The sequence below is a fragment of the Pan paniscus genome, chromosome 9, assembly GCF_029289425.2.
Source record: "Pan paniscus chromosome 9, NHGRI_mPanPan1-v2.0_pri, whole genome shotgun sequence".
Classification (NCBI taxonomy): Eukaryota; Metazoa; Chordata; class Mammalia; order Primates; family Hominidae; genus Pan; species Pan paniscus.
Window position 1 is genome coordinate 112,933,319 of NC_073258.2, and position 13,099 is coordinate 112,946,417.

At 39.0% G+C, this 13,099-nt stretch overlaps 1 protein-coding gene across 11 annotated transcripts in view; it reads left to right on the forward strand.

Annotated features, from left to right (window-relative positions):
• Positions 1 to 13,099, forward strand: part of BCO2 (beta-carotene oxygenase 2) — a 50,891-nt gene that overhangs the window by 12,902 nt on the left and 24,890 nt on the right. For 8 of the 11 annotated variants that reach the window (XR_008620260.2, XM_063608779.1, XM_063608778.1 and 5 more), the window contains 5 exons: positions 5,195 to 5,418; positions 5,600 to 5,715; positions 6,376 to 6,478; positions 11,388 to 11,516; positions 12,291 to 12,451. Coding sequence is in view for 10 of the 11 variants with exons in the window: in XM_063608779.1 (XP_063464849.1) it covers positions 5,195 to 5,418; positions 5,600 to 5,715; positions 6,376 to 6,478; positions 11,388 to 11,516; positions 12,291 to 12,451 (733 nt within the window). In the remaining variant the exon portion in view is untranslated. Of the gene's footprint in view, positions 1 to 1,740; positions 2,816 to 5,194; positions 5,419 to 5,599; positions 5,716 to 6,375; positions 6,479 to 11,387; positions 11,517 to 12,290; positions 12,452 to 13,099 lie in introns of those variants that run through there. The other 3 variants (XM_055094829.2, XM_063608781.1, XM_063608780.1) reach the window with 3 other exon arrangements.

The following is a 13,099-nucleotide window of genomic DNA, read 5'->3' on the forward strand; positions in this document are numbered from 1 at the left end:
TACATCCTATCAGTCATCTCTGACTTGTTTCTGGAGTTTGTCCTTTGCTCACTGGTGCTGCTTCAGTTTAGGTGCTTATCTTCTCTTGCTTGAATTATTGCCTGGGCTCCTCGTTGGCTTCTTCAATCTGTATGCTGTTCTTTGTATTCCAGGATGCCGGTCACACAGTTTCACTCTGCTGTTTCACAACTTCACACTTTCCTGTTGAAGGTCATTAAGCCTTAGTCTAAGTGCTGGTGGTCATGGGCAGACCTGTTTCTCCAACATTATCACCTGCTCCGCCCACATGCTACCCCCTCAACTGGCTATTCCTCTAAGACACTATATGTCTTCTGACCCTTCCTCCTTCCATCACCTCTGCCCTTGTCCTCTCTGCAATTGGCAGACATCCGTAAAGAACCAGCCAAATGTCTCCTTCCCTCTTGACCTTTCCCTGATTCCCCCAGCTTTCCATCCTATTGCTCCTTCTCTGCATAAATAGCTTTTTTTTTTTAAAGTTTCTCCCTTGTAGCAGCAATCACTTTGTATCCATTATTTGTGTGCCTGTAAGTGCTGACCTTGGCACAATGCCTGGCAGATAGTAGGGACTCAAGAAGATGTTGACTTGAATAAATGAATGCATGGAATGACAGGATCTCTTGAGACACAATCTAACAAGGTGAAATATATTAAGTAGCAAAAATTCTTGAAATTATTGTAAGTTTTTTTGAAAAATACTACCAAAGTAGACAAACCATTAGTTAACATGATCAAGAAGAAAAAAGGAAAAGGCACAAACATACAAAGTATGAAATGACAATGGAGAAGAAATAATTGAAGCAGAAAAAAATTAATTACAAGAGACTTTGAAGGCCTTTATGCAAATACATTTGAAAGCCTTGATAAAATGGATAATTCTATAGGGAAAGCAGATTACCAAAATTGATGGAGGCCAGGTGTGGTGGCTCATGCCTGTAATCCCAGCACTTTGGGAGCTCAAGGTAGGATAACCTCAGCACTTTGGGAGGGTGAGGCAGGAGGATTGCTTGAGGAAAGGAGTTCGAGACCAGTCTGGGCAGCCTAGCCAGACCTTGTCTCTACAAAAATAAAAATAAAAAGAATTAAACAAAATTGATAGAGAGGGAAGTTTTTTTTTTTTTTTTTTTGAGACAGAGTCTCACTCTGTCGCCCAGGTTGGAGTGCAGTGGTACGATCTCGGCTCACTGCAAGCTCCGCCTCCCGGGTTCACGCCATTCTCCTGTGTCAGCCTCCCAAGTAGCTGGGACTACAGGCACCTGCCACCACGCCTGGTTAAATTTTTTTGTATTTTTAGTAGGGGTTTCACCGTGTTAACCAGGATGGTCTTGATCTCCTGACCTTGTGATCCGCCTGCCTCGGCCTCCCAAAGTGCTGGGATTACAGGCGTAAGCCACAGCACCTGGCCTCAGAGAGGGAAGTTTTAAGTAGACCAGTTTCTTTAGAAGAAATAGGAACCTTATTAAGGAAATGTTTCTCAAAAAAATTACCAGGCCCAGATTATTTCACAGATGAATTCTACCAAACCTTCAAATGTGAGATAGTCCCAATACTTTATAAATTATTTCAGAGCATCAAAAATGAAGGAAACTTCCCTATTGTTTTTATAAAGGAAGCATCATATTAATATCTAAATATGACAAAGATCATGGAAAAAAGTAAACTGCAGACTAATATTATTTACGAATATCCATGATAAAGTACAAAATAGGCTAAATATCGTGGCTGACACCTGTAATCCCAGCACTTTGGGATGCTGAGGCAGGAGGATTTCTTGAGGCCAGGAGCTTGAGATTAGCCTGGGCAACATAGTGAGACTCCATCTTTACAAAAAAATTAAAAAGTAGCCAAGTGTGGGGGCCTGTCCCTGTAGTCCCAGCTACTTGGGAGGCTGAGGCGGGAGGATCACTTCAGCCCAGAATTGAGGATGCAGTGAGCTATGACAGTGCCGCTGCACTCCAGCCTGGACCACAGAACAAGACCCTGTCTCTTAAAAAAGAAGTACAAAATATATAATACTAATATAACACTAATAAATATTTTGTTAAGAAACAGAATTCAATACCACATTAAAAAATAAAATTAACTTTGATCAGGTGGGATTAATTTCAAGAATACAAGTTAGGCTTATTATTAGTAAATTCATTAATACAATACAAATACGCCATATTAGTAAGTTCCAGGAAAAATAATCACAGAATTATCTCCATAGATGTTGAAAAAGCTTTTGTGAAAATTTAACATCCATTCTTCCTAAAAATTGCTTAAGAAAATAGGGTTTGGCTGGGCGCAGTGGCTCACGCCTGTAATCCCAGTACTTTGGGAGGCCGAGGTGGGTGGATCACAAGGTCAGGAGATCGAGACCATCCTGGCTAACATGGTGAAACCCCGTATCTACTAAAAATACAAAAAATTAGCTGGGTGTGGTGGCACGTGCCTGTGATCCCAGCTACTCAGGAGGCTGAGGCAGGAGAATTGCTTGAACCCGGGAGGCAGAGGTTGCAGTGAGCTGAGATCGTGCCACTGCACTCCAGCCTGGGGCAACAGAGTGAGACTCTGTCTCAAAAAAAAAAAAAAAAAAAAAAGAAAAGAAAATAGGATTTGTAGGATTTGTTGGATAGTTGCTAAATATGATTTTATATGCATATATTTCTTAATATATATCTCTTGGTATATGTATATAATATATATTATAAATATCTTATGTATCTCTATCTATTAGATCTTGGTGCTACAAGCAGTAATACTACATTGGAAAATATACCAGTATTTTCTTCAAGTCCAGAAACAGGAAAGGATGGTCAGTATCTTCACTACTGTTCAACATTGTACCAGATGTAAGCAATGCAATTAGATGAAAGACATTGACCAGAGACACAAGGACTAGTAAAGTAAAATTATCTCTTTATGCAAATGATATAATATTACTATTATATCATATTACTATAATGTATTAATCCTGGAAAACCATAGAGGATCAATGATAAAACTAAATTTAACAATAAAAGGTAAGGTCATAGGATGTAAAATTAACACACTGAAATAATATCCTTCATATATGCAAACAATAATCAGAGAACATAATGGTAGGGAAACTTCATTTACAATTGCAACAAAGAAGATTAAATACTTAGCAATGAATTTAGAAATATGCAAACTTTAAAACACCCTTGGAAGACAAATTCAAACAAATGTAAAGACCATCCCCTGTTCTTGAATAGAGTGATTCAACATCATAGAGATGTCCCAGTTCTCCTGAATCAATTTATAAATCTAATACAATCCTAATAAAAATTCCAACAAGCTGTTTAAGAAAGTTGGACCAATTGATACTAAAGTTCATATAGCACAATAAATATGTAAGAATTGACAAGAAAACAATAAATTTTTTTTCAGAGGGAGCAACTAGCCCTACCAGATATTAAAATACACCATAACACCTTTACAATTAAAACATTGTGATATTGGTGCAAGAATAGACCAATAGATGAATGACATAGAATAGAAAGACCAGAAGTAAACCCAGGAACTTAGGGAAATTTAGGTATCTGATAATAGTGGAATCTCAAATCATTGGGTTAAAGAAGGACTTTTTCTTTTTTCTTTCCTGCAATTTAAAAAATTCTGGTAAAATACATATAACATAAAATATACCATCCTAACCATTTTTAAGACAACAGTTAAGTAGTGTTAAGTATATTCATCTCGTCATGAAACAGATCTTTAGAACTTTTTCATTTTGTGAAATTGAATCTCTATACTCATTAAGCAGCAACTCTTTATTTCTCCTTCCTGCTTCCTCCTGTTAACCACCATTCTACTTTCTGTTTTTATGAACTTGACTACTTTAAATACCTTATATAAGTGGATTAACAAGTGGAATCATACAGCATTTGTCTTTTTACGACTGGCATATTTCATATCGCATAATGTCCTCAATGGTTCATTCATGTTGTAACATGTGACAGGATTTCCTTTGTTTTAAAGGATAAGTAATATTCCAGTATATGTTTGGGGAGGCAAAATTTCCCCTCTTACCTCTTAGAGTCTTCAGCTGAACCCAATAATTAAACTGATTAACATGTGCTAATCAGTTAATCAATGTGTTAAGCATATGAAAGAAGAGACCATATAATAAACCATTTAAAAAGCGAAGCCACAAACTTTTCCTTACAGTTTTCAATGTTTAACTATTTAAGTAGATCATTGCTAGTGTAATCATATGGACAAAAATGATTATCTAGGAAGGACAGTTATCTTATTTGTCTACTTTAGCATAATCTTGATAAAGCTGAAAAATTGTAAAGTAAATGGAAACTTTAATACATATAAGATATGAAGATAACTATTTCTAAAAGCTTAGGAACTTGTTCTTTTTCTTTCTTTCTTTTTTTTTAATGAGACGGGGTTTTGCCATGTTGCTCAGGCTGGTCTCAAGCAATCCACCTGCCTCAGCCTCCTAAATTGCTGGGATTACAGGTGTGAGCCACTGTGCCCGGCCTGGAGCTCATTCTGATTTGTTAAACATCAGGCATCCCATATCCTCTCATGCTATTCTCTTAGCCGTGGAGTAAAGATTAGAATTTTCTTAGGATTCACCACAATAGGGGTTTTCTAAAATGTGAGGTTTTTTTTTTTTTTTTTTTTTTTTGACAGGGGTAAGGGTCAGGAGAATGTAAATTATTCTTTTTTTTTTTTTTTGAGACAGAGTCTCCCTCTGTCGCCCAGGCTGAAGTGCAGTGGCGCGATCTCGGCTCACTGCAATCTCCGCCTCCCAGGTTCACGCCATTCTCCTGCCTTAGCCTCCCGAGTAGCTGGGACTGCAGGCGCATGCCACCATGCCCAGTTAATTTTTTGTATTTTTTAGTAGAGATGGGATTTCACCACGTTAGCCAGGACGGTCTCGATCTCCTGACCTCGTGATCCACCCACCTCGGCCTCCCAAAGTGCTGGGATTACAGGCGTGAGCCACCGCGCCCAGCCTATTCTTTCCTTTTATACCTAGGATATACCCAAAATGCTATCCTCCCACAATTTCAAGTTCTCTGACTAATCAAGTTGTGCTGGGAACCTGTCCCATTTCCTTATCTTTATATTTGAAATGAAGATCTATCACTCTGTCCCTCATTTTCATCTCATGTTTTCTTACTGATATTTATTTATTTTCTCCTGTTTGAAGGTACAATCATTGGTTTGATGGGATGGCGCTGCTTCACCAGTTCAGAATGGCAAAGGGCACAGTGACATACAGGAGCAAGTTTCTACAGAGTGATACATATAAGGCCAACAGTGCTAAAAACCGAATTGTGATCTCAGAATTTGGCACACTGGCTCTCCCGGATCCATGCAAGAATGTTTTTGAACGTTTCATGTCCAGGTTTGAGCTGCCTGGTAAAGCTGCAGGTGATAGTGATGATTATTTAAACTATTACGATATATAACCATCTATACAAACATAAATCTTGAAAATAGATTTTTTTGTGTATGTGAGAGGATGTTGAAACTGCTTTCTCCCTTTGAGTGTGTGCTTAGCGTCGTCTACAGTAAGCTGTGGTACTTAAATAACTCTAGGGTTTGGTTTCAGCCATGACTGACAACACTAATGTCAACTATGTGCGGTACAAGGGTGATTACTACCTCTGCACTGAGACCAACTTTATGAATAAAGTGGACATTGAAACTCTGGAAAAAACAGAAAAGGTAAAGTACAGGTAAAAAAAAAAATGAATAAAATAGATCCTAGCATTTCTTTCCATTTGAAATACTTTTTAGAGTAGTATATATCAAGAAGAAATTGAAGCCTTAACTACACAAAAAGAAAGTTATTCATGATGCAGGTCACCTTTACTCTCTGGCCTGATGGCCTCTGGGTTGGTTTTCCTTAAATAGAATTCTAAACTCCTTCCTCAGTCCTAATATCTGAAGGCTAGGGTAAAGGAGAAATAGAAGAGTACTGATCTACTTTGGCTAGTTGGGGTGTTCTTCCTAGCTATGATTAGTATTGGACTGGAGGTTGTCTATACCTGTATTTCCTTCACATAACATATTAATTAAAAGGAAAATTTTAGACTAGATTTTTAATTTTAATTCTTATGCTTCTTTTGAATTTTCCTGTGATATTAGGCAAATTTATTCAGGGTGGTTTTGTTGTTAGTAGTGGTGATGTGTTTTTGTTTGTTGTTTTAATCTTGATTTCTTTTTTTTAGTGGGAAAAATAATTTTTATTTCTCAGAGGCAAGAAATTAGGGCTTACATTGCAGTTTTCATATCTTATTTTTAAAAACATTAGATATTTCTACTATTCATGCATGTGAATAGAGATCTGCCCATTAAAAATCTCCAGTGGTCTCAAATTTGCAGGTAGATTGGAGCAAATTTATTGCTGTGAATGGAGCAACTGCGCATCCTCATTATGACCCGGATGGAACAGCATACAATATGGGGAACTCCTTTGGGCCATATGGTAAAGTTGCAATAAAGGTCTTTTTAGAAATAATTGAGACCAGGCACGGTGTGTATATAAAGATGAATACTACAGGTTTGTTTTTTACTGGCACAAGTAGAGAGAGGGTGCTCTGGACACCTCTACACCCAGCTCTCTCTCCTCTTTATTACTTGATCTCAGATAAGGAGGATTCTTCAATGCTGTTATAGGAAACAGCAAACATCCTTCTAAGTAAAATATTTCAGCAAAATGGATCCATGAACCCAGCAGTTTTTGGTCCATCTATCTTATCTTGATCATTAAAAAAAATCAATTTTATAATAAATTAACTCTGTTAACCAAGTAGATAACTTTGCAACTCATTCATAATATGACAAATACTATTTCACCATTCTAAACTACATTTTTTTTTTTTTTTTTGAGATGGAGTCTTGCTCTGTTGCCAGGCGGGAGTGCAGTGGCGCAATCTCGGCTCACTGCAACCTCTGCCTCCCAGGTTCAAGCGATTCTCCTGCCTCAGCCACTGGAGTAGCTGGGACTACAGGTGTCCTCCGCCATGCCTGGCTAATTTTTGTGTTTTTAGTAGAGATGAGGTTTCACCATGTTGGCCGGGATGGTCTTGGTCTCCTGACCTCGTGATCTGCCCTCCTGGGCCTCCCAAAGTGCTGGGATTACAGGCGTGAGTCACTGTGCCTGGCCAATTACACTTTTTTTTTTTTTTTTTTTTTACGAAGGCTCGCTCTGTTGCCCAGGCTGGAATGCCGTGGCACGATCTCAGCTCACTGCAACCTCCACCTCCCAGATTCAAGTGATTCTCCTGCCTCAGTCTCCTGAGTAGCTGGGATTACAGGTGCTTGCCACCATGCCTGGCTAATTTTTGTATTTTTAGTAGAGACGGGTTTTCAGCCATGTTGGTCAGGCTGGTCTTGAACTCCTGACCTCAAGTGATCCGTCTGCCTCGGTCTCCCAAAGTGCTGGGATTTCAGGCGCGAGCCACTGCGCCTGGTCTGAATTACATATTCTAAAATTAAAGTAACTAGATCTGTGATTTTCAACCTTTAATGTGCCTAACAATGATCTGGAATGTAGATAGAATCATCTGGATTTCATTCATCTTCAGGGATTCTGGTTTAGTAGAACTGAAAAGGGGCCAAGAATTTGCATTTTAACATGGTCTCTGGGTGATCTTGGTGCAAGTGGCCCCTGGATCTCACTGATTAACCCAGCCACCAATCATGAGAGCCTGTGCTTGTTACTTTGCCTCAGTTTGCTCCTTATACAAACTCCTGGAGAGTCTTGCAGAGTTCAGCTGACAGTATTGGGCAGGTCCAATCTTTCTGGACATTCCTCTGCTGGGTGTTTCCTGGGTGTCTGTTTGTCTTACCTAATGTCTTCAAGACTTGCAGTTAGAACAGTTCATTAACTAATGTGTTTAAATTCCGTGAATTGAGTAATCCAGTTGCTGAGACAGGAAATTCATCTCTTTATCTTCTCCTAATCCCAACGAACACTGAATCTACTTTTTTTTTTTTCTTCACTTGATTATTTGGTTCAGTGAGAAGTTTATGAACTGGAACTTAATGTGCAGGCAACTGCAGGGAGCTCGACTACTTGATAGACATTTGGGGGAAACTTAGTGATTCTCATTGTAATACAGTAAAATGCTTGCTAGTAATTGCTACCTTTAGGAAGTAAAAAGCTTTGGTTTTAGCTTTTCTAGATATTTTTAAAAGGCTTTTTAAAATTTGTAAAAATCCTGTAAACATTAATCAATCCAGTTGGTTTTTAATACTTATTTAAAATATGTTCTTCAGACTAATATTAGAGACAATAATAGAGTACTCTTGGACTATAGAGCTTGTCTAATATTTCTTTCATCACTGTACAAAGCATGATGTTTTGTATGTAGTGGGTTCTCAAAACATATCTATATCCCCAACCTAGACCTCCCAAGTATTTTATATCCAATTGCTTACTCAGCATTCTTCCTAGGATGTCTAATAGGCATTACAAAATTAACTTGTCAAAAACCAGACTCCTGATATTTTCCTCTAAACTACCACCACCACCTCCTCCTTTCCTCCTCCTCCTCCTTCTCTCTCTTCCTTGTTCTCCTTCCTTTCCTCCTTCTTCTCCTTCTCTCTCTTCCTTGTTCTCCTTCCTTTCCTTCCTTTCCTTCCTTCCCTTCCCTTCCCTTCTTTCCCTCCCTCCCTCATTGCTCTTTCTTCTTCCTTCTTCTTCTTTTTCTTTCTTCGTTTAGAGATGGGGTCTTGCTATGTCGCTCAGGCTGGACTTGAACTCCTGGGCTCAAGACATCCTCCCAAGCAGCTGGACTATAGGCATGCACCATTGTGCCTGGCTTATTTCTTTCTCTCCTTAAGATGAGTCTTCCCCATCTCAGGAGATACTAACTCCATCTTTCCAGTTGCTAAGGACAATAACTGTGGAATCATCCTTTACATTTATCTCTTACATCAGTTGATCAAAAAGTAATTTCAGGGTCAGGTGCAGTGGCTTATGCTTATAATTCCAGCACTTTGGGAGGCCAAGGCGGGTGTATTGCTTGAGCTCACAAGTTGAGACCAGCCTGGACAATATAGCAAGACCTCATCTCTACAAAAAATACAAAAATTAGCCAGACATAGTGGCATGTGCCTGTGGTCCCAGCTACTCAGGAGGATGAGGTGGGAGGATCACTTGAGACCAGAAGGTTGAGGCTGCAGTGAGTTGTGACTGCACCACTGCACTCCAGCCTGAGTGACAGAGTAAGACACTGTCTCAAAAAAAAAAAAGAAGTAATTTCAGCAATGCCTTCAAAATATATCAAAAATCCAACCACTTCACACCACCTCCATGGCCACCACTCTACTTTGAGTCACCATCCCTTCTCACTTGAATGACTGCAATAGCCCCTCAACTAGTTGCCCTGATTCTGCCCTTGCCCCACTTCAATTTCTTTTCAGCACTGTAACACCAGAGTTACCAGAGTTATCCTTTTAACCCACACCCACTTCTCTGAGCTTACCTCCTAGACTCTCCTTCTCGCTTGTCATGATAGGGCCACACTGGCCTCCTAGCTGATACTTAAACACTCCAATCATGCTCCTGGCTGAGAACTTTTGCATTTGCTCTTCCCTCCACCTGGAATGCATTTCTCCCAGATATCCTCAAGGCTTTCTTCCTCACCTCCTTTAGGTCTTTACTCAGACATGACCCACTTAGTGAAGCTTTTCCAGACCAGCATATTTAAAGTTCCAAACAGTAGCCCCTACTCCTCATATGATCACTCCTGATCCTTATTCCTTGGCTTATTTTCCATTATAGTTCTCACTGTCATCTGATACATTGTATTTTTACTTATTATATGATTTAAAAGAAAAACAATAAGGCAAAATAAGAGATTTTGTCTGAGCACAGTGGCTCACACCTGTAATCACAGCATTTTGGGAAGATGAGGTGGGAGGATTGCTTGAGACCAGGAGTTCGAGGCTGCAATGAGCTATGATTACACCACTGTACTCCAGACTGGGTGATAGTGCTAGGCCCTGTCTCTAAAAAAAATGAAGAAGAAGCCGGTGGAGGAAGGGGGGGGATTTTTGTCTATTTTGCATATTTCTGTATACAAGTGCCTAGAATATAGTACTAAGAACACTCAGAATGGTGTCTGGAATATAGTAGGTGCTCAAAAAGTAGTAGTTGCAGAATAAATAAATAAAGAACTGTACTGGAAAGCAGATAAACAAGCAGAAAATTGTATACAATGAGATATGTGCTATGACTACGAGGATGTAATGAGGACATACAATAGGGGCACCAAGTGCCTTTGGGGTGGGGAGGAGTCAGGGAAGACTACTTGAGGAGTGGATATCTGAGTTGATTCTTGAAGAGCCAGTAAGCAATAGCCAGATGAATGATTGCATGAAAGAATGTTGATGAGAAAGGATGGGATGGAACCCAGAGTGACCCTAGGGGTCCAGAGGGTTGGAGGGAAGGAGTTGGACATGAGCGCAAATGGAGACTGTAGTTGTTGGAATAGGGGAAGGGAGTAAAGGAACAGAATTTGAGGATATTCCTGGCTGCTATCTTTTTTTTTTTTTTTTTTAGTTTAAGAACTTCAACTCTATGACCTGTCTATTCACCATACATATGAGACAGGTCCATTATAATCCTTACCTCGTTATATAATAGCTCTTTTTTATTATTATACTTTAAGTTCTGGGTACATGTGCAGAACGTGCAGGTTTGTTACATAGGTATACACATGCCATGGTGGTTTGCTGCACCCATCAACCTGTCATCTACATTAGGTATTTCTCTTAATGCTATCCCTCTCCTAGCTCCCCACCCCCTGAAAGGCCCTGGTGTGTGACATTCTCCTCCCAGTGTCCATGTGTTCTCATTGTTCAACTCCCACTTATGAGTGAGAACATGCAGTGTTTGGTTTTCTGTCCTTGTGTTAGTTTGCTGAGAATGATGGTTTCCAGCGTCATCCATGTCCCTGCAAAGGACATGAACTCATCCTTTTTTATGGCTGCATAGTATTCCATAGTGTATATGTGGCAGATTTTCTTTGTCCAGTCTATCATTGATGGGCATTTGAGTTGGTTGCAAGTCTTTGCTATTGTGAACAGTGCTTGGCTGCTATCTTAATGTTTCCTACGAATTAGAGATGAAGTTAGCATTATAGTACAATGAATCATTGGTTGATCACTTTGGATGTGCTGTTTCAAAACCTTAGCTAATTATTTTCATAGAGCTAACATTTTTAAGATCCAGATCTTTGTTTGAAATAACCCTTCAGGAAATAAGAGTGTCACGCATATTGCATAAATCTCTTAATTGCTTTTGGCAAGTCCACAAATGCAAAGGTTGTCTTTTAATCTAGAATATATGTAAAACAGGTAAGATAGGACTTTTCATTTTTCAGGTTTCTCCTATAAGGTTATTCGGGTTCCTCCAGAGAAGGTGGACCTTGGGGAGACAATCCATGGAGCCCAGGTGATATGTTCTATTGCTTCTACAGAGAAAGGGAAACCTTCTTACTACCATAGCTTTGGTGAGTCCAGAGATAAGGCAAATTTCAGTGGGCTCTGCCTTGATGTTGCTGTAGCAGAGGGACTAGTTTGGCAAATGTTATGTTAATAGTTTATCACGCTATGGTGATAATGAGACCAAGGTTGCATTTTGATGCCAGGTAAGGTTATTCTGTTTAGTCACATACTCCTGACCCTAGCCAGCTGACTGCTTGAAAAGATAAACTGTAGTTGCTTTAGTATAAGCAATTACTAAAAAATTAATTGATATAATTTAAAATTTTAGGCAACCTTAAAGCCCACAAATAGTAATCATACATGAAAATGTTGTCTTGACTATATTTTTTGGGGAAATTCATATTCTATATAGGTCGATTCAGCTTTTACTCAGAATATTTATTTTCTGTACTTTAAATCATTATAGCCAAACTGCTTCTAGATTCTTACCCCCAGTATAAGCAGGAAAAGGATTAAAGGATACATGTAAAGATCATAAAGGACACTTTAATACTACACTTTTTTACTTTGTTCCTAAACCAAATAATTTAAAAGGAAAAAAAGATAAAAAGCAAGCTGAGAACATGCAACCCAAGCTATTCTAAGCAGTTCCCTTTTTTATAAAGGAACAGGAAATATGTATAGTAAAGCTGGGAGACAGTAAACTTGTATTTCTGGCTGGCATTTGTTTAGGGCATCAGTAACGTGTCCAGGCATTCAGACAAGTCCCCATAACTGGCACATTTCAGACAACTCTAGTTTGCCAAATAACATTTTTATTGTTTGCTGGAACCTTTTAGGAATGACAAGGAACTATATAATTTTCATTGAACAACCTCTAAAGATGAACCTGTGGAAAATTGCCACTTCTAAAATTCGGGGAAAGGCCTTTTCAGATGGGATAAGCTGGGAACCCCAGTGTAATACGCGGTTTCATGTGGTGGAAAAACGCACTGGACAGGTGGAGTATTTTGAGTATATTTATCATGAAAATTGTTGGAAACAAAGGCAAATTTCCATATAGTTGATTTTTTAAAAATCTTCCCTGGTTAAAAGTGCATAAGACACTTTTAATCAAGGATATTACCTTCTTCTATAGGTTGAGCTAGCTACTTATTAATTAGTACGATGGATTTTGCATATTAGAGAATTATAGGAAATGATTTTATCTTTTTAATGATCTGATTCAATTAAAATGGCATCCAGGAAACTCTCTTAGCATGGATTTTTTCCATATCATAATAGTTGCTAAAGAGGGTGTTGTTCGTGCAGAAATCTTCTGTAATTTTTGCAGTAATACTTTAATTAGTTGATTCTCTGGCTTCTTTTTTCTTTTTTTTTGAGATTTTTTTTTTAGATGGAGTCTTGCTCTATCACTAGGCTGGAGTGCAGTGGCGAGATCTCAGCTCACTGCAACCTCTACCTCCCGGGTTCAAGTGAGTCTCCTGCCACCGCCTCCTGAGTAGCTGGGACTACAGGTGTGTGCCACCACACCCAGCTAATTTTTTTCTATTTTTAGTAGAGACAGGGTTTCACCATATTGGCCAGGATGGTCTCGATCTCTTGACCTTGTGATCCACCCGCCTCAGCCTCCCAAAGTACTGGGATT